General features: G+C 57.0%; 2 protein-coding genes across 5 annotated transcripts in view; one reads left to right on the forward strand and one right to left on the reverse strand.

Annotated features, from left to right (window-relative positions):
• Positions 1-12,293, forward strand: part of GRHL3 (grainyhead like transcription factor 3) — a 30,842-nt gene extending 18,549 nt beyond the window's left edge. Inside the window, exons 12-15 of the mRNA XM_029080240.2 lie at positions 1,647-1,735; positions 3,628-3,713; positions 4,725-4,789; positions 11,295-12,293. Coding sequence (XP_028936073.1) covers positions 1,647-1,735; positions 3,628-3,713; positions 4,725-4,789; positions 11,295-11,409 — 355 coding nt within the window. The 3' untranslated portion in view covers positions 11,410-12,293. The remainder of the gene's footprint in view (positions 1-1,646; positions 1,736-3,627; positions 3,714-4,724; positions 4,790-11,294) is intronic.
• Positions 12,294-13,065: 772 nt separating this feature from the next.
• STPG1 (sperm tail PG-rich repeat containing 1) overlaps positions 13,066-20,498 on the reverse strand; it is a 30,299-nt gene continuing 22,866 nt past the window's right edge. For 2 of the 4 annotated variants that reach the window (XM_029080408.1, XM_029080409.2), the window contains exons 8-9: positions 18,091-18,305; positions 13,066-14,550 (exon numbers count right to left, since the gene is read on the reverse strand). In XM_029080408.1, the coding sequence (XP_028936241.1) occupies positions 14,474-14,550; positions 18,091-18,305 (292 nt within the window). In that variant the 3' untranslated portion in view covers positions 13,066-14,473. The remainder of the gene's footprint in view (positions 14,551-18,090; positions 18,306-20,498) is intronic. The other 2 variants (XM_007667945.3, XM_007667946.2) reach the window with 2 other exon arrangements.

The following is a 20,498-nucleotide window of genomic DNA, read 5'->3' on the forward strand; positions in this document are numbered from 1 at the left end:
CCCCGGTTGCCCCCCACCCGGCTCACCCCCAGCCCGGGACACGTGTCCGGTTACAAGCTAATCCCGGGCGGGGTGCTCCCCGTGCCCGGAAGTATGGCCGGGGGCTGGACCGTGCTGCCCAAACTCGGGGCCGGGGCCGAGAGTCGCCCTCCTCGTTTTAACTCCCTCCGGTTTTTATAGGCTGGTTTTATATGAAAAGGCGGCTAATCCCCGGCGAGACAACGTCTAATAAAAAAAGAACCAAAGGCCGGTCCCCTAGATGGCTCTTTAGATTGCCTGCCGGGTGACCACGGGGGACTCGCTTCAACGGACCTCAGTTTCCTCACCTGTAAAATGGCGATTCGATACCTCTACTCTCTTCCCCTTATAATGTGAGCCCCCGTGTGAGCAGGGATTGTGCCTGACCCCATTACCTTGTGTCTGCCCCAGCGCCTAGTACAGTGCCTTGGCATATAGTAAGTGCTTAAGAAATAACCGTTATAATTATTCACAGTCAACCAATCCATCACCGGTATTGACTGAGAGCTTATTGTGTGCAGAGCACTGTTCGAAGCGCTTGGGAAAGTACAAGAAGCAGCGTGGCTCAGTGGAAAGAGCACGGGCTTGGGAGTCAGAGGTCATGAGTTCGAATCCCTGCTCTGCCACCTGTCAGCTGTGTGACTGTGGGCAAGTCACTTAACTTCTCGGTGCCTCAGTTATCTCATCTGTAAAATGGGGATTAACTGTGAGCCTCACGTGGGACGACCTGATTACCCTGTATCTCCCCCAGCGCTTAGAGCAGTGCTCGGCACATAGTAAGCGCTTAACAAATACCAACATTATTACAATATAGTAGAGTCGGTAGATACAATCCCTGATGAAGAGGAGCTTTCAGTCTACCAGCCAGGACCCTGGAAAGATATTAGCTACCACTCGCTGCCCGCCTCCCTGCGATCCTCTGATAGGCCACCGGATAGTGGGGTTAATATTATTATCATTGCACTCGTTAAGCACTTACTATGTGCCAACCAGTGTTCTAAGCACTGGGGTGGATATCAATTAATCAGGTTGGACACAGTCCCTGTCCCACCCGGGGCTCGCACTCTTAATCCCCATTTTACAGGTGAGGTAACTGAGATGCAAAGTGACTTAGCCGAGGTCACACAGGAGACGTTTGGCAGAGTCGGGATTAGAACCCAGGTCCTTCTGACTCCCAGGTCCGGGTTCTAACCACTGAGTCATGCTGCTTCCCCCGGGTTCACGGCAGTCATTTCTTTCTGCCACTGGGTCAGTCTCTGAGAGGAAAGAGGAGATCCAGTTAACACCCCTCCCATCCCAATCCAGGGCCTTTCCTCTTGTGCTCTTCAGTCTTCCCCACCCTTAGGGCGGGGCAGGTTTCCATCGCAGGACCCAGGCGGGGCGGCCACCCGGCCGGCTGTGACCTACCCCAACCCTCGGGGAGCGGGGAGGATGAGGCCTGGATCCTTTGGAGTCAGGCGAGAGACTTAGGCTTCCTTCCCCACAGTCATCATCCTAGTCACGGGTGGCATTTATTGAGCGCCCACCGGGTACAATTGCACGTGGACTAAGGGCCGGCCCTGGGGCTTTATGAATGAGCATCTCTCCTGCGCTCTAACCTCCCGGCCGCCTTTGCTCCCCTCCTTCAGGTTGTCGCTGAAACGAGGCAGTGCCTCCTTCTCGGATGAGTTCGACCCTCTGCCTGCCAAGCAGGTCAAGGAAGACGACCCTCAGAGAGGTGAGCGTCCCACCGCCCCACCCCTGCCCCCCCCGGCCCCTGCCGCCCCCGCTCTCTGGGGACTTGGTGGCGGTGGGAGGGTGCCATCAGTCTAACCACCCTTCTCCTCCAGGAAGCCTTCCCTGACTGAACCCTCCTCTCCTCTTCTCCCACTCTCTTCCTGCACCGCTTATACTTGCTCCTTCATTCATCCTCCCTCCCTTCCCCACAGCACCTATCTGTTTATATCTGTAATTTATTTATCTCTTTCTTCATTCATTCAATAATATTTATTGAGCGCGTACTATGTGCACAGCACCGTACTGAGCGCTTCGAATGTACAATTCGGCAACAGGTAGAGACCATCCCTGCCCAGTGACGGGCTCACAGTCTAAACGGGGGAGACACACAGCAAAGCCCAACGGAACAAAACCAAAACAAGACAACATCATCAAGATAATGTCTGCCTCCCCCTCTAGGCCGTGAGCTCGTTATGGGCAGGGAATGTGTCTGATTTTATACTGTACTCTCCCAAGCGCTTAGAGCAGTGCTTTGCACCAAGTAAACGCTCAATAAATGGGATCGAACGAATGGTTCTCAGCTGGTCCTCTCCCCGCCGGACCCAGGGGGCAGAAAGGGGTGCAGAAGACGTCGTCCGGTCTTCTTGAGTAGCGTTGAGGGCCTCCTCTTTGGTGGTGCCGGTATGATGCGTCTGGCGCCTGGGGTGAGCCGGAACAGGATGCAGGGACGGGAAAGAGCGGAACGTAGGGTAGGGTCACTCTGGTCGGTAGCAAGATGAAGCTTCAGCGGGGTGGTAATAGAAATAGTTGGGTCATAAGAGCTGTATAATAGACTGTAAGCACGCTGCGGGCAGGGAATGTGTCTCTGTCTTGTTCTGTTGTCCTCTCCCAAGTGCTCTGCCCACAGTAAGCGCTCAATAAATACCATCGAATAGTAGGAGCAGCAGCGACAGTGATGATATTCATTCATTCAATAGTATCTGTTGGGCGCTTACTGTGTGCAGAGCACTGTACCAAGCTCTTGGAATGTACAAATCGGCAACAGATATAGTCCCTGCCCTTTGACGGGCTAACAGTCTGATCGGGGGAGACGGACAGACGAGAACAGTAGCAATAAATAGAATCAAGGGGATGAACATCTCATTAAAACAATAGCAAATAAATAGAATCAAGGCGATGTACATCTCATTAACAAAATAAATAGGGTAATGAAAATATATACAGTTGAGCGGACGATGATAGTAGTAATAGCAAGAGTAATAATAACAATAATGGTATCTGTTAAGCACTTACTCTGTGCCAAGCACTGTTCTAAGCGCCAGGGTAGATACAAGGTAATCGGGTTGTCCCACGCGGGGCTCGCAGTCTTTTAATCTCCCTCTTCCAGATGAGGTCACTGAGGCACAGAGAAGTTAAGTGACTTGCCCAAGGTCACACAGCAGACAACCGGTGGAGGCAGGATTAGAACCCTCGACCCCTGACTCCCAAGCGCGGGCTCCTGCCACTAGGAAGTGCTTACTATGCGTCAAGCACTGTGCTAAGATCTGGGGCAGATACAAGTTAATCAGATTGGACACAGTCCCTGTCTCACGTGGGGGTCGCACTCTAAATCCCCATTTTACAGATGAGGTGATTGAGGCATAGAGAATAGTGGTATTTGTTAAGCGCTTACTATGTGCCAGGCACTGTACTAAGCATTGGGGTGGATACAATCAAATCAGGTTGGACGAGGTGACTGGTCCTACCCTGAAGCGGACACCAGCGACGGAGTAACCCCCGCCCTCCTTTCTGGCCCCAACAGGGCTCCCTCATAGCATCCCTGCGCTCCTCAGCTTCTGCCTCAGTTTCCCCACCCCAACAACCTGTTCCGACCCTCCTGGGTTTCCTTTCCAGTGCTACTGTACGTCCGGAGGGAGACGGAGGAGGTGTTCGATGCCCTCATGCTGAAGACCCCAGACCTGAAGGGACTGAGGAACGCAGTAAGTGTCTCTCTCCGCCCGGTCACAGCCGCCACTAGCCCCGGCGCTCAGCGCAGTGTTTGGCCCAGAGTAGCTAACCGACTGTGGGGAAGAACTGGGAGATGGGCCAGACTCCTCTCTCTGTAGGCCCGGGGCTTCCCGCCCTCACCCTTCCTCTCAGCCAAATGCATCCATGTCCCCCCCCGTGAAAGAAAAAAGCATCCTCCTTGCGATGGTATCGGGAGCGGCCCAGTGTCTCCCGGCTCCCCCGTAGTCGGGGGCCGGAGTCTGGGCCCCATCCTGTCGGAGGAACCCCCGCGGCGGGGCTCTGCGATGGTATCGCCGGGCCGATAAGTGGCTCCCCTCTCCAAAGCACACACCGTAAATCCTCCATAATCTGATGGCCGCTTTATGACAGACTTCTGCCTTTGTTGGCTTCGGGAACCGGTTTCGGCATTTCCTTGGATTCCCCCCCAAAAGGAAAACTCAAAGCCGAAGGCCTCGGAGTGTCGCCCGGGCCCTGGCTGGGGAAATGGGCTCCGGGGAGGGGGGGCTGGACGCGTCAGCTGAGGGGACGGAGGGGCACGGACCTGGGCTCGAAGACCCCTCGGCCACAGAAGCCACTTTCTAAAGTCTCCCCCAAACAACCCACCTGGCAGCCGGGGGGGCCGGAAGCCACCCAGCCCCACAGCACTTATCTGTGATTTAATTTCTCTATTTCTATTACTGTCTGTCTCCCCCTCTAGACCGTAAGCTCGCTGTGGGCAGGGAATGGGTCCGTTTACTATTCTACTGTACTCTCCCAAGCGCTTAGTACAGTATTCTGCACGCCGTTAAGGACTCAGTAGATCGATTGAATGAATGAAAACCCTCCTACGTAATCGATCAATCAGTGGTATTTATTAAATGCTCACCGTGTGCGGAGCACTGTACTCAGCGCTTGGGAAAATACAAGGGAGTTGGGGGACAAGTGAGCTGACCACAAGGAGCTTACGGTCTACAAGGGATTCACCTTACTCCGGTCTCCCGCAGATCTCGGAAAAATACGGCCTGCCCGAAGAAAGCATCTGCAAGGTCTACAAGAAGTGCAAGCGAGGGTGAGTAGCGACTGAGCCAGCGAGCGGAACGAGGGGGCGGTTGCGACCCCCGGGTCCCCCTTCCCGAGACGTGGCCCCCTCCAGCCACCCACACTTGAACGGGATCTTAAAGCCTTAGCGCACGTGAGGACGGCCTGGATACAAACGTCTTTGCCTTGGAGGGGCTCTGTGCTGCCTTTGCTGGCTCAGTCAGTCAGTCAGTCGTATTTACTGAGCGTTTTCAGTGTACAGAACACTGTACTAAGCGTTTGGGAGAGTACAGCGAAACAGTAAACAGACATTCCTTGTGCGCGACAAGCTTACAGTCTAGAGGGAGAGACAGACATCAGTATAAAGAAATACATGACAGATATGGACATGAGTGCCGTGGGGCTGGGTTGGGGGAATAAAGGGAGCAAATCAGGGTGACGCAGAGGGAGTGGGAGAAGAGGAAAGGGGGCTTAGTCAGGGAAGGCCTCTTGGAGGAGGTGGGCCTTCGATAAGGCTTTGAAGTGTGGGGAGAGTCATCGTCCGTCGGACTTGAGGAGGGAGGGCGTTCCGGGCCAGAGGGAGGACGTGGGCGAGGGATCAGCAGTGAGATAGGGGAGATGGAGGGCCAGTGAGAAGGTTAGCTTCTGCCTCTCCGGCGGGGTCTGGTGGGCGGGGATGGTGCTCGGACCCCTCGAGGGCCGGGCCAGACCCACACAGATGGGTCAGTATGAACCAAGGGAGTGCGGGTTCCCACATCCCCCATTCTGGACACCCTCTAGTTAGCGGTGGTTCCTGGCCTGTCCTAGAATCCCCTGGGACATTCATGCCTCAGTTCCCCATTTCCCCAGCATTCGGGTCTCCATTCTGCCATATTTATTGAGCACTGGCTGCGGTATTTGTTAAGCGCTTACCGTGTGCCCAAGCACTCTACTAAGCGCTGGGGTAGATACAAGCTGATCAGTTCGGACACGGTCTATTTCCCACCTGGGGCTCACAGTCTCACTTCCCATTTTACAGATGAGGGGAACTGGGGCTCAGAGAAGTGAAGTGACTTGTCCAAGGTCACACGGAAGACAAGCGGCGGAGCCGAGATCGGAACCCAGGTCCTTCTGACTCCCGGGCCTGTGCTCCACCCACTAGGCCACGCTGCTTCTCGGGCAGACAAACACGGTGACCCAAAGGTGTGAGAACCAAGGGCAGGAGGCAGCGTGGGAATGAGTGGAAATATAAACTGGCCATCTCCAGCTCAAGTACTCCAGGGGTTGGAGTGATTGGGAAGGTCAGGTGGAGCGGGATCTCTGCCTCCCCTCCCCTGGGATTGTTGGGGGGTCCCCAGTGAGAGGTAGTGGGGCTGGAAGGTCAAGCCGCTCTCTCTGGGCCGAAGTCCATTTTGAAAGACCGAGCCCCGGGTGCAGGAGAGAGGAAAGCAGCCTCGCCTAATGGATGGAGCAGGGGCCAGGGAGTCAGAAGGACCTGGGTCCTCATCCTGCCTCTGCCCCTTGTCTGCCTTGTGACCTCGGACCAGTCACTTCGCTTCTCTGCGCCTCAGTTCTCTCATGTACAAAATGTGGCCGTAGGCTGTGATTCCCACGTGGAAGAGACTGCGTCCAACCCGATGGGCTTGTATTTATCCCAGTGCTTAGTACGGTGCGTGGCGCATAGTGAGCGCTTCATAAATACCATTTAAAAAACAAAAATGAGACTCCATCCTGGCCCCTTCCTCTGAAGAGTTTCCCAGAAACCCCTGAGCCAGTCCGACCATAGGTTGGCCCGGCTCCCCTTTCGCACCTCACTACCTGCTGTATCAACCGTCACAGAGCAGGGTGACGCCGCCCCCCCCCCCCCGCCCCATAACCTGTAAATTTATACCCATCGGGGGGTGTCTGGCCCACATACCTGGGAGATTAGCGTCAATGAGACCAGACCCCGTCAACTCCCTCTCTTCCCTGTTGGCAGAGGAGACGGGCTTCCATCTGGTCCAGCCCCCTCCCTCCCCCCAGGTACCCGCCCCGGGGCCCAGCCGGGGCCCGGTCTCCCCTGCCTGGTTCCCGGCCTCCCGGGCCGGGGTCAGGCCCGGTGACTAAGGTCTGGGGCCCAGCCCGCCTCCCCTCAGCCAAAGCCCATCTCGAGCCACCTCAAAGCAGCTTCCTCCTAATCCCTCCGCTTGAGGTGGAAAGCGGCGGCCACCGGCCGCTAAGCCCTAATTCGGAGCCGTTTACAGAGGGATCGCTGATTTGGTAATTATCGCTTAGGAGCAATTATCGGTAAATAATACCAACGGCCTTCCAGACGGGCCGAAAGACCTGCCCGCTCTGAAGCGACGACGGCCTGAAACTGAGATCGGGCTCGCCGAATCCCTCTCTCGCGGGGCATCGAGACGCTACCATCTACTCCTTCACTTATTAATCGCTCCGGGAGGGCCTCAAGAATTTGTCCTCCGGCTATCGTCCGGGGGTTTTTCTCTCTCAGAGGCTCGGCAGAGCCCCGGCCGGGGGCGATCTCGGCGGGGGCGGAGGCTCCGAACGGGCCCGGGGCCGAAAGTCGGACTGGCCCGGCCCGGCTCTCTCTGAAGTGGCCTCTGGGAAGAGATCCTCGTGGGGCTGGGTTTGCCGTGAAGTTTCGGTTTCGCGTCAGCCTGGGCCGACATGCCCACTGAGGCTGACTTAGAAACCCGGCCGAATGCAAATCTCGGCTTTGTCCCGACAGGCCCGGCCTGACATACCCTCCCTTGACTTCCTGCTTCTGCCTCTCCCGCTCCGACCGCCTTGTGCCGGCCTACTCCCCCGACCGGCCAGAGTTTGCTCCTCGTAGATCTTTGAGCCCTTTGAGGGCTGGGGGTACGGATCTGATTCCCACCTGGGGACTCTTTCCCAGCGCTCGGTCCAGTGCTCTGCACGCAGTGTGTGCTTAATAAATATGACTACTCTTCCTTTAGCCGAGGTAGGGTGGTGGGGGGGCGAGGCGGATTCTTGGAGAGGGGCTTAGCCATGGTGTCAGCCCCGGTGAGTGTCAGTCAGTCTGTCAGTTGTATTTATTAAGCGTTTACTGTGTGCAGGGCGCTGTACTAGGCGCTTGGGAGAGTCCAATATACTTATGTAACAGACACGTTCCCCGCCCACAGAGAGCTTACGGCCTAGAGGGAGTGGCGGGGTCTCGCTTCAACCCATCGCCCGCCGTCTGGGCTCCGGTTTCCCCAACCCAGAGGGGAAGCAGCGCGGTGGATAGCACGGGGGCCTGGGAGTCAGAAGGTCATGGGTTCTAATCCCAGCTCCGCCACTTGTCCGCCGTGCGACCGTGGCCAAGTCACTTCCCTTCTCTGGACCTCAGTTCCCTCGTCTGTCAAATGGGGATTGAGACGGTGAGCCCCCCACGGGACAAGGACTGTGTCCAACTCGATTTGCTCGTATCCAGCCCGGCGCTTAGGACAGAGCCTGTCACGTAGTAAGCGCTTACCGTATACCGTCATCGTTACTAACATCATTATTACAAACGGGCGAGAGTTGAACAAATCGACTCTCCGGGCCGTCCCGGCCACGCTGGGGTGAGCTGGCTTCTCGCGAACGGTCCCTTCCCGAGGTAGAAACGCTCCCGGTACGTTCGTCAGAACTTCGGTGGGTGGATCGTTTCGGATGAGCTCATCGAGAACTTTCCCAAACGCCCGCTGGCCAGGAGGATCCAGCTCTTGGCCCCGTCCTTGCTTGGGCCCCGATTCGCTTTTAATCTGATGAACAGGAAATTCTAATCAACTGCCGGGGTTTATTTTCATAAACCTCTACAGAGAGTCCTCTGGACAAAGGCAGATACAATCAGCTTTGCAGGCATCAGTGAGTGCTTGAAAGATTAACTAATACATTGTTTTTGCTGGCGGGCGGCCAGGCTTTTAATGGGGAGCGAGACAGATAGAAGAATAGCGTTGGCAGAAGCACCGGGTCAGGCATTCTGCGGGGCTGTCGGTTTGGTGACAGCGGATCTGTCCCCACCCCGGCTTCTCGGGGCCCCCGGGGGGGCGGCCAGGCAAGCCCGGGGTCCCCCGGGCTGCGGCGGGATTCACCCAGACGGCAGCCACCTCCTCCTCCACTAAGCGGCGTGGCTTAGTGGATAGAGCCCGGGCCTGCGAGTCCGAAGGCCACGCCACGTGTCTGCTGCGTGACCTTGGGCAAGTCACTAAACTTCTCTGGCCTCAGTGACCTCATCTGTAGAATGGGGATTAAGACTCTGAGCCTCATGTGGGACAGGGACTGTGCCTAACCTGATTAACTTGTAGGATACCCCAGCACTTAGAACAGCGCTTGGCACACGATAAGCACTTAAGTACCGTGATGATAATTAATAATTCCACTTCCCTGCATCCAAGAGGGGGCACAGAGGGGGCTCTCGGGAGGTCGAGCGTCTACCTCCCTGGGACGGGGGCCGAGCGAGTGGTGACGGGTGGACGAGAGGAAGCCACAAGCCATCAGGAACCACCTGGCCGGACTCGCTGCTCCCTGCTCCCAACACAGGACAAGAGGCCCCTCTGCGCAGGGAGCGGGCACCAAACCCCAACAGGATTGTGGCGTTTGTTAAACCCTTACTGTGTGCCAGGCACCGTACTAAGCCCTGGGATGGATACCGGGAAATCGGGTTGGACACAGTCCCTGTCCCACGTGGGGCTCACAGTCTCAACCCCCATTTTACAGGTGAGGGAACTGAGGCCCAGAGAAGCGAAGTGATTTGCCCAAGTTCACACAGCAGGCAAGTGGCAGAGCCGGGATTCTGACTCCCAGGCCCGTGAACGTCACTGTTCGTTGTTGTAGTGTACTTTCCCAAGAGCTCAGAACAGTGCTCTGCACGCAGTAAGCGCTCGATAAATAGGATTGAATGATTGAACGACCGTAGTTGTCCTGGCTCCCAGACCAAATGGACTCTGCCGGCAGAGTCTTGGTGCACCGGCCAGCTCCCGTCCATCGACCCACACTGACGCTGCCTCTAACTCTATTTAAGGTATTTGTTAAGCGCTTACTATGTGTCAAGCATTCATTCATTCATTCAATAGTATTTATTGAGCGCTTACTATGTGCAGAGCACTGTACTAAGCGCTTGGAATGAACAAGTCGGCAACAGAACCGTTCTAAGCCCCGGAGCAGATACAAGTGAATCAGGTTGGACACCGTCCCCGTCCCAGTCTATTCCCTCCCGCTCTGCCCCCTTCGCCCTCGGAGATGCCAAGTGAGGAGGCCCCGAGTCGTTCTCGTCAGGTTCCTCGGCCTCTCGGGAGAGGTTGTGGGGGGCGTGCTGTCAATAGGGAGAGGGGAAGAAAGGCTGGGAGCACAAGGTGGCGTTCAGCTGGGTCTCTGGCACTCCAGCGGGAGGCAGAAATAAAGCCAGAGCCGCCTGGGTCAGAAGGCCGAGTTTCCTCCAGTGCTCCCGGCCAACCGACAATTATTCCCTCCCCCTTCGAAGCCTTATTGAAGGCCCATCTCCTCCAAGAGGCCTTCCCTGACTAAGCCCCCCCCCTTCCTCTTCTTCCACTCCCTTCTGCGTCACCCTGACTTGCTCCCTTTATTCTTGCCCCCCTCCCAGCCCCGCACCACTTCTGTCCCTATCTGTCATTTATTTCTATTAATGTCTGTCTCCCCTGCTAGACCGTAAGCTCACTGTGGGCAGGGAATGTTTACTGTTCTGTTGTACTCTCCCAAAAGCTTAGTACGGTGCTCTGCGCACAGTAAGCGCTCAGTAACTACCACTGAATGAATGAACAAGTCGGGGTCCCCTTCCAGGACTAGCCCTTCCTCTCAGGTGCCGGCCACCGCTCTCTGTACCCGGAGGGGGCAGGTGGGCATTTCCCACTTGGGATGGCTCAGTAAATACAACTGACTGACTGAAGGACCCAGGGAGGGTGCGGGATCAAAGTTTCGGTTTGTCGCCTCAGTCTGCCGGGCTCCCTGGTTGTGCAACGCCGGGCTCGGGGACACACCTCGGTGACACAGCTCAGCCTCCCGCCGAACCACGGATGGGGGAGGGTGAGGACTTCCGGCCTGAAATCACCCCCCGCTCCCCTCGGCCGAGCCCCTTCGGGGGTGCGGGAGAGTCCCGGCGTGGCCGGGCCCACGGTGACGGGGGGCCGGCGGGAGGGACGCCCGTCGGTCCAAAGCGAGGCAGGCGCGGACCCGCCCCGGCCGGTGGGAGACCGCTGTCGTTGGGGAAGTTTCCAGAAACGTCAGTAGCTTTCGGGTCAACGCCCGAGCTCTGGTTCAGGGCGGCCCGAGGTCGGCAGGAAGGTGCTCCGTCGCGTGGCCTAGCGGATGGAGCACGGGCCTGGGAGTCGGAAGGACCCGGGTTCTAATCCCGGCCCCTCCGTTCGTCTGCTGTGCCACCTCGGGCAAGTCGGTTCTCTGGGCCTCAGTCCCCTCCTCTGTAAAATGGGGATTAGGACCGTGAGCCCCATGTGGGACAGGGACTCCGCCCAACCTGATGATCTCGTATCTACCCCAGCGCTTGGAACAGTGCTCGACACACGGGAAACCCCTAACGGATGCCGTCATATATTCTCTTCCAGGATCCTGGTCAACATGGACAACAACATAATCCAGCATTACAGCAACCACATGGCCTTCTTGCTAGACATGGCCGAATCGGGCAGCCAAATCCAGATCATCCTCAAGGAGCTGTAGGCCCGAACGTCACTCGGCCGGAGGGTCCCCTCGGTCCCCCCTCGGCCGCCGAAGCGACAGCAAACCGAACCCAACCTCGCTCCACGCCTCACTGCCTCACTGCCGTTACTTGAACGCGTTCCCCCGGAGGAGGCGCTCGGCGAATCACGAAGTACTTCCGAGACTCGGCCGACGTCGGACTTCGGCCTCGCTGCAGGTTTCGGTGGGATTATCCGGTTGCTCCGGCGACGGAGATGTGCCCCCCCCTTCCCTTCGCGGCCCGGTCGCCGTGCCCGTCGGCGAGAGCCGGTCCACGTCCGCTGCCGCCTCCCGGACCGACGGCTGGACGCTTTGGTTCGGCTTTTGTTCCGCCGTCGTTTGTCTTGGCTCCGGGCGGGGGGCTTCTCAGCCGCTTCGGGCAGAGACGTCGACAGCAGCCGGCTCTGAGGGAAACGCTGGTGGAAAGCGCCATTTTCCAGAGAAGGGGACGACGTTGGAAACCTAAGGTTGCCTAACCAGGCCCCCGCTCCTACACACACACCCTCAGACACGTACACACAAATCCGCCCACACACCCAGACAAACACGTACCCACACACCCCTCCGCGGACCCACACTGCTGCCAACAACGCTGAAAATAGCTCTAAAACCAGGACTCTGATTGTACCACGTCACTGTTTTATACATTTCTTATTTGTGATTCCTTTTATATTATATATATATATATAGATATATATTGTACAAATATGCCACATTTTATATTTTACACGGTTACATTTTTATCATTTCAAAAAATGTGCTGTTTCACATTTCTCAGTGTATTATTTTTTAAACTGTTGTTTTTGGTTTTTTTTTTGTATATTCTTATTTAGTAATAAAGGTTTGACTCTGTACAGCTCCCAACCTTGATCCGTTTGCTTTGGCCAGCGGGCCGACTGGGCGATCTGATCGCCAGGAACTCAGACCTTACCGGAGCTGCCGTGGTTCAAGGGGCAACTGACCTGGGCCGCGGTCACTTGGGCTGTCAATCGGGGCCAGTGTAGAAAAATCGTCAGCGCGGGCTTTGTTATGTGCTGAGCTCCTGGCCCGCTTACTTGCTTGACACATAGTAAGTGCTTACTAAGTAACGGGCAGGCTAGTCTGGTCCTCTAGACCGCGAGCTCGTTGTGGACTGAGAATGTGTCTGTTACACTGCTCCACTGTACTCTCCCAAGTGCTCAGTACAGTGCTCCGCCCAGAGGAAGCGCTCAATAAATACGTTCGACTCGCTGGTCCCGTATCTGAATGTTCTGGGCTCTGGGATTGTAACAGCTCTCGCCCGAGACCTCAAGGGGAGGCACTCTTCGATGGGACGTTGGCCACCCTCCCTCGGGCGTAACCCTAACCTAAGCCTGACCTTTCGCCTCCCACAGTCCCTACGTACGGCAGCCCGGAGGTCGCCCGTTTTGGTTTTCTCGACGATCGCCCCGAACCCGCCGAGGCCGAGGCCCCCCCCCGGCGGTGTCTCGGATGGGGTCAGCCCAGCGGCTGGACGTTTTCAGGAGACGAAAGCCCGGTTTCCCCGTCCGAGCGGCCCGGGGGAGTCGAGGAGGAGGAGTTTTACCCATTCCCAAGCGGTACTCCTCTGATCGCTTCAAATTCAGTTCTATTTTGGAAAGACCCAGAGAGGACAAATCATTCGTCGGCATAGAAAATTCGGTTTAATGAGGTAAATAGTTCTGATATCTGTGTCAGGATGCTGAGGAGGAAGGCGGGAGTCGGGTCAGATCTGAGGGGTCCATCTGGCAGGCCGGAAGGGAGGGTTTTCACCTGAAGAGCCTAAGGCGTCGGTCCCGGGCTGCATGGAGCCGTGGGCTGAGGGGACGGAGGAATGTTTTCTCTGACCGTCCGGTTGTGATAAACTCCCTCCCGGGGGAGGGTCTTCACCGGGCTGGTTCCCCGCTGGTTTCGAACGGGTTCGTTTCCCGCGGCGGAAATCACCGCGTTAAGGTGCGTTAAGGATTGTGTAAAACACGGCCGACAAGCGCGCCCGAGCATTTCTGACTTTTAACCTGGAGCGCCTCGACACCTTTTGAAGATTAGGGTCAGTCGCGGGGGTGATGGAGCAGTCTGTCTGGGCGGGTCAGAGGTCATGTGAAAGTATGAGCCCACTTGTGTTTTCGAGGAGTTAACCTGGTAATTGCACTAAGCCCTTCCCAGAACTACACCCCCTGGCTCCGGTGGGTCTCGGCCCGTTGGGGCCCCCGTAGCGGCAGGGAGGCAGGGGCGGGAGGGCCGACCGCCTGCGTTATAGCGCCGGGGTGATCCGTCGACGACCTCGGGCGGCTTTGCCGTTGGGTGACGGCGAGGCCGAAGTGCGGGGCCGGGGGCTGCGGAACGGAAAACGTCCTCCCGTCGGCTCTGCGTTCTGCTAGCTCTAGGTCCCTCTGGCTCCGAGCCCCGCTGGCTCTAGGGCCTTCCAGCTTCAGGTCCCACTGGATTCAAATTCTGTCCGCTCCAGGTCCCGTATCCCGTTAGTGGAATGTCCCAGGGGTCGGGGAAACCTTGGTCTGTCTGGGCTCCTGGGCCGGGAGAATCGAACGTTTCCTCGATCCGGTTTGTCTCCGACCTCCCGATCTTCTCTGGCCCGAGGTGCTGAGCGGCCTCCGTCCTTGGTCCGCGGGACGGTGGGATCCTCCCGGCCCGGGCGCCCGGGGGGAGTGGTCCTCGAGGGCCCACCCGGCTCCGGCAGGCCCGGGGATCCCAAAGATCGGGTGACGATTTCCTCTGTGGGCCGGATGTTGGGGAGGTGGCAATGGGTTCAGCACATGTGGAGGGAGGGGCGTTGAGACGAAACCTTGACGGAGTTATCCAGTGAGTCTCCCCGAATGCTCCCCGTGGGAGGAAAACCTGGGGGAGACCGATCGTTTTCCGGTTGGCGAGCCCAGAGCCAGGCCTGGAGATCTGGTGGGAGCACCAGATGGGATGGGTCTACGTCTCCCTCTGGAATTGGCGGGGCGGGATGGGAGGAGAGGTGGGGGTGGAGGGTCTCCACAGGTTTAGGGATGGGGGGGTCCTGGGGCTCCGCTGGGCCTGGAGGCCGTGGCTACAGAACCGGAATCCACTTGCTGTCGGTGTTGTAAAGGAAGGACTGCTTTCCCAGCCTCTCGGGGCTGTAATACGCTGCAAAGACAGAATTCCAGGATTTAGAGACCGGAACCCTGATCCTGAATCACTGTGATGATAAGGGTATTTGTTAGGCGCTTCCTAGTTGTCAGGCACTGTACTAAGCAATGGGGTAGACACAAGCTAATCAGGTTGGACGGTCCCTATCCCACATAGAGTTAACGGTCTTAAACCCCATTTTTACAGTTGAGGTAACTGAGGCACAGAGACGTTAAATGACTTGACCGAGATCACACAGAAGACAAGTGGCAGAGCTGGGATTAGAAGCCGGGTCCTTCTGACTCCTAGCAAGGTGAAGTGGATAGAGCACGGGCCTGGGGGTCAGAAGGTCATGGGTTCTAATCCCGACTCCGCCGCTTGTCTGCTGTGTGACCCTGGGCAAGTCACTTCACTTTTCTGGGCCTCAGTGACCTCATCTGTGAAATGGGAATTAAGACCGCGAGCCCCGCACAGGACAACCTAATTACCTTGTATCTACCCCAGCGCTTAGAACGGTGCTTGGCACATAGTAAGCTCTTAATAATACCTTTATGATTATTATTATTGTTAACCACTAGGCCACGCTGAGGTTAAACGACTTGTCCGAGATCACGCGGCAGACGAGCGGCGGAGCTGGGAATAGAACCCAGGTCCTTCTGACTTCCGGGCACGTGCTCTAACCATTAGACCTCGCAGCTTCTCTGCTTCGTCACGGTACGTCTCTGCCTCCCCCATTAGCGATCAGTCGATCGACGAAATGGATTGAGCCCCTACTTTGTGCAGAGCACTGTTCCAAGCCCTTGGGAAAGGACAGGAGAGTTGGCAGGGCGCTCAAGAGCTCACAGTCGCTCCATCGATGGTATTGACTGAGCGCCTACGTGTTCAGAGCACTGGACTTAAGCACTTGGCAGAGGACAGTAGAGTGAGTAGACACAACCCCCGACCTCAAGGAGCTTCCAGTTTTTGGGGGGTGGGTGACAGACACGGAAATAATTTACAGATAAACCAGCTCCTTGAGGGCAAGGGTGACGGGAGCTGAGGGATGATGGGGTGGGTGGACCCGGGCTTTTCCCTACACTACGGCTGGACTCGAGAGATCTGACCAGAGAAGGCGACCCGGGGGATTCTGAGATCTCAGATGGCTGCCCGAGGTGGGTGGGGAAACCTAGGAGGATTCCCAGAGGTGGCTCTGTCTGCCTGTCGTCTGTCTCTCGGATTCAGAACAGAAAAGCGGACGTTAGTTTCTCTGCAGCTGGCGACTGAGCTTTCCCCGGCTGGCACGCCCTGCCCTCTGGGAGCAACTGAGGCCCGTTCCTGCCTCCTCTGGCCTCCCCGTGGGGCTTGGGCTCGAGCTGAAAGACTCTGGCCTTCCTGACGTTGGCTGGCGAGAGCGCGGCATTCATCTCCCCGGCACGCGGCCCCATCACGGAGTCACCGCAGCCGGTCCTGGCCTGGTCTGGGTCCCCCCTGAACCCTCTCTCCTGCCCCCATGGTCCCTGCGGCCCCCGACTGGCTTGTGGGGGATAATAATGAAAATAATAACAATGATTGTGGCACTTAAGTGCTTACCACGTGCCAAGCACTCTTCTAAGCGCTGGGGTAGATACAAGGTCATCAGGTTGGACACAGTCCCTGTCCCAGATGGGGCTCACAGTCTTCATCCCCATTTACAGATGAGGTAACTGAGGTGCGGAGAAGTTAAGCGACTGGGCCGAGGTCACACAGCGGACATGTGGCGGAGGTGGGATTAGAACCCACGTCCTTCTGACTCCCAGGCCCGCGCTCCGTCCTCTGAGCCACGCTGTTTCTCCTGTGCTAGTCATCCCGGCAGTGGGGCTCCCTCCTCTTCTGGAGCCACACGGGGGTCTTTTGGAAGGGTGAGGTCACCCTTCCCACCTTGTCCCCTCACTGATCCTACTTCCCAGGAAACGCCTGTCTGAAGGCCAGGACTAGATGTAGTAGACTGTAACCTCCTCCTCTAGACTTTAAGCTAGTTGTGGGCAGGGAATGTGCCTGATATATTGCTATACTGTCCTCTCCCAAATGCTAAGCACGGTGCTCTGCACACAGTAAGCGTTCATTAAATACAACCTACTGACCGACTGACTGAACCGGGGGTCGGAGGCTCCTGCCCAGAGCACGGCATCAGGGGATCCCAAACTCTGACGCCCACATTCCCGGGTGGGAACGAGCCTGGGACACCGGCTCTTTTCTCCGGGCGACGGGCCCGACGTGGGACTGACCGAGTTTCGGATCCGCCCCCGGTCCTCCCTCGACACCTGGGCCGGAGCGTGTCCAAAGCCTCTTCCGTGAGGGCGGGTGGGCCCGTGCGTGTGCGGGTTATGTGGGTGTGTTTGTGTGGGGGTGAGATTACGTGTGCATGGGAGGAGAGGAAAGGGCCCGGGGGAAGTGGTTGCCACCTGCCCCTGGCCTCCAAGACCATTTCGGTCCTGCTCCTGCCCTCCTTCCACCCTTTCGGCTACCTGCCATGCCAACTTGGGGTTTGAGCAGGATGGTGGGAGCTGGTGGGTGAACAAAAGGACGCTTTGATTTCACGCCCACTGTAAAAGCCTCGATGTGCTAGTGCAATCGTTTCTTGCCGGCACGCACACAGGCACACGCGCACATACGTAATCGGCTATGGAAAAATCCCACAACCCGAAACCCCATAGCTTGGGTCTACCAACTCCCTTTGGGCTCCCCCCCAAGCGCTCAGTTCAGTGCTCTTCTCCCTGTAAATCCTCTGTAAAAATGTCTGACCGATTGATGGATAAGCCTGTCCTCCAGCCGGACATTGACATTTTCTCCCCCCGCCCAGGCCCCGAATCTATGAAATCAGTTCACTCCCCCGATCAGTTTGGGCAGCCGCGCTCTCGGCCGGGCCGGCACGGTTAGAAAATAATAACTCTGGTATTTCTTAAGCGCTCGCTCTGCGCCGAGCACTGGAGTAGCTGTGAGATCACCAGACCAGACTCCGGGCTGTCAACCTGTGAAATAGGGAGAACGGGTACTGTATCTCCATTTTACACGAGGAATACGAGGTAGAGTATAAACGCCTCGTGGACAGGAAACACATCACTTCTCCGTGTTGTACTTTCCCAAACGCTTAGCGTGGCGCCTCGTCCTCAGGAGGCACTCAGCCAACGTGTCACAACGATCGAGTGACTTGCCCAAGGTCACCGGGCTGGGCGGTTGCCGAGCGGGGACCGGAACCCGGGGTTCCTCCCCTTGGGCCGCGCGGGATGAGGGCTGCTTTAATAACAATCACGCTATTAGACTGTGAGCCCGTCAGTGGGCAGGGACTATCTCTATCTGTTGCCGATTTGTCCATTCCAAGCGCTTAGTACAGTGCTCTGCACATAGTGAGCGCTCAATAAATACTATTGAATGAATGAAATAAATACTATTGAATGAATAACAATGATAGTGGTATTTATAAGGGCTTACTATGTGCCGGGCACTGTACTAAGCGCTGGGGTGAATACAAATCGGGTTGGACACGCTTTCCCTCTGGACTCGGTTTCCCCACTGAGCTTGTGTCTACGATCGTCCTCTCACCTGGTCCGGGGATGGTGCCCCGGCCCGGAGGCCCTGCCCAGCGCCTGGTGCCAGAGACGAAAACGGCGCTGGAGATGTCCTGCTTCGGGGGCCCGGAGAAGTCCACGATCTCGTACTGGCCGGGCCCGGGCAGAGGGGGCTGGGGCGGCAGAGCCAGGGCCGGTGCGGAGAAATTCAGCCTGTGCTTCCTCCTGGATGGGGAACGAGAAGCCGGGCTGCGTGTCAGCACCCGGTGACAGGTTTTTTTTTGGTGGGGGGGGAGGGGTCCCCTCCTCTGACGGTCACGGCCCCGGGGCCTTGGGTCTGAGCCCAGAGAAGCTGTGTGGCCCGGTGGCTATAGCCCGGGCCGGTGAGTCAGAAGATCATGGGTTCTAATCCCAGCTCTGCCACTTGTCTGCTCTGTGACTTTGGGCAAGTCACGTCGCTTGTCTGGGCCTCGGTTGCCTCATCCGTCAAATGGGGATCGAGACTGTGAACCCCACGCGTGCCCAACCCGATTACCTCGTATCTACCCCGGCGCTCAGGACAGTCCCCGGCACATAGTAAGCGCTTAATAAATCCCATTATTATTATTCTCTAGGCTGCAAGCTCGTTGTGGGCAGGGAATGTGTCTGTTATATTGTACACTGGGATGATTCCTCCCCACCCCCAGTTTCTAGCACCAACCACAAACCCTGTCCACAGGCCTCAAGGGAGAGATGTGGGGTGGGGAGAAGACTGAGGCACTTTGAGATCCAAAGGCCCGGCAGGGTTTCCTTGTACTTAGTACAGTGCTTTGCACACAGTAAGCGCTCCATAAATGGCCCCTCCCGGCCTTCCCGGGAAACCCTGGCAACCTCAGGATTCCGGGGCTCCTCTCAGCCGGACCAGCCTGCGGCGTTCCCCCCTAGACCGTAAGCTGGCCGTGGGCAGGGGATGCGTCTGTTTATCGTTGTATCGGGCTCTCCCGAGCGCTTAGTACAGAGCTCTGCCCACAGTCGCTGCTCAATAAATACGACCGAATGATGAATGAAAATAGGGATGGGTCAGACAGCCGCACCCCGTATCGAGCCAAGGACTCCGTGGAGGGTGTGAGGGGGGTCGGCCGGAGGTGTGGTCAGCGGCCCGGCCAGGGCTTTCGGGTCCGAGCGGCCTGATGGTTGATGAGACTCCAGGAAGTAGCACGGGGGATGGCGTAGGAAGGCAGGGCTCGGTCTCCTCGCCAGAGAGTGTGAGGCAACATCACCGCGGGAGCCCATCTGGAGCTCCCCAAACCCTCCGCCCGGCCCGCCTGGATCACTGAGTCACCGGTGTGACGGAGGGTGAAGTCTTCGAGGGGAGGAAACCCAAGAGGCCGGTCCAGCCCTCCTCTTAAGACCTCTTGGAAGCTAGTAAACGCTCTCGGTGACGGTGACTCACGGGGAGAGGGCGATCCCGCCTGCCCCAGAAACCCCACGTGCTACCTCTCCGGGAGCCCGAGGACTCAGGCGTCCGCACGATCCGGCAGCTCGGCCTACCGCGCGGGAGTCCGGGGGGAGTGGACGTCTCCGCCAAAGTTTTCCCGTGGAAAGAGCACGGGCCTGGGACTCAGAGGACCTGGGTTCTAACCCTAACTCTGCCAACTGCTCTGCCAATCGATAATAATCACGGTAATCAGAGAAGCAGCATGGCTCAGTGGAAAGAGCATGGGCTTTGGAGTCAGAGGTCATGGGTTCGAATCCCAGCTCGGCCACTTGTCAGCTGTGTGACTTTGGGCAAGTCACTTAACTTCTCGGAGCCTCAGTTACCTCATCTGTAAAATGGGGATGAAGACTGTGAGCCCCACGTGGGACAACCTGATTCCCCTATGTCTACCCCAGCGCTTAGAACAGTGCTCGGCACATAGTAAGCGCTTAACAAATACCAACATTATTATTATTATTACTTATTAAGCGCTTGTTATGTGCCAAGCACTGTTCTAAGCACTGGGGTAGCTACAAGTTAATCAGGACGGACACAGTCCCTGTTCCACACGGGACTCACTGTCTTAACCCCCGTTTTACGGATGACGGAACCGAGGCCCGGAGAAGTGAAGTGACTCGCCCAAGGTCGCACAGCAGACGTGGCAGAGCCGGGATTAGAACCCAGGTCCTTCTACTTCCTACTTGACTATGAGCTCCATGTGGGACAGGGACTGTGTCTAACCTGAATGGTTTAGAACAGTGTTTGACACCTAATAGACTGCAAGCCCGTTGTGGGCGGGGATTGTCTCCCTTTATCGCTGCCTTGTACTTTCCTAGCGCTTAATACAGTGCTCTGCACACAGTTAGCGCTCAATAAATATGATTGAATAACAAGGGCTCACCGAACCCCATTTAAAAAAAAAAAATGAATTATGAAAGGCAAATAGGAGTCCCAGGCCGGGCTCACCGCTCAGTCCAACGCTGCCC

The sequence above is a fragment of the Ornithorhynchus anatinus genome, chromosome 16 (genome assembly GCF_004115215.2).
Source record: "Ornithorhynchus anatinus isolate Pmale09 chromosome 16, mOrnAna1.pri.v4, whole genome shotgun sequence".
NCBI lineage: Eukaryota > Metazoa > Chordata > Mammalia > Monotremata > Ornithorhynchidae > Ornithorhynchus > Ornithorhynchus anatinus.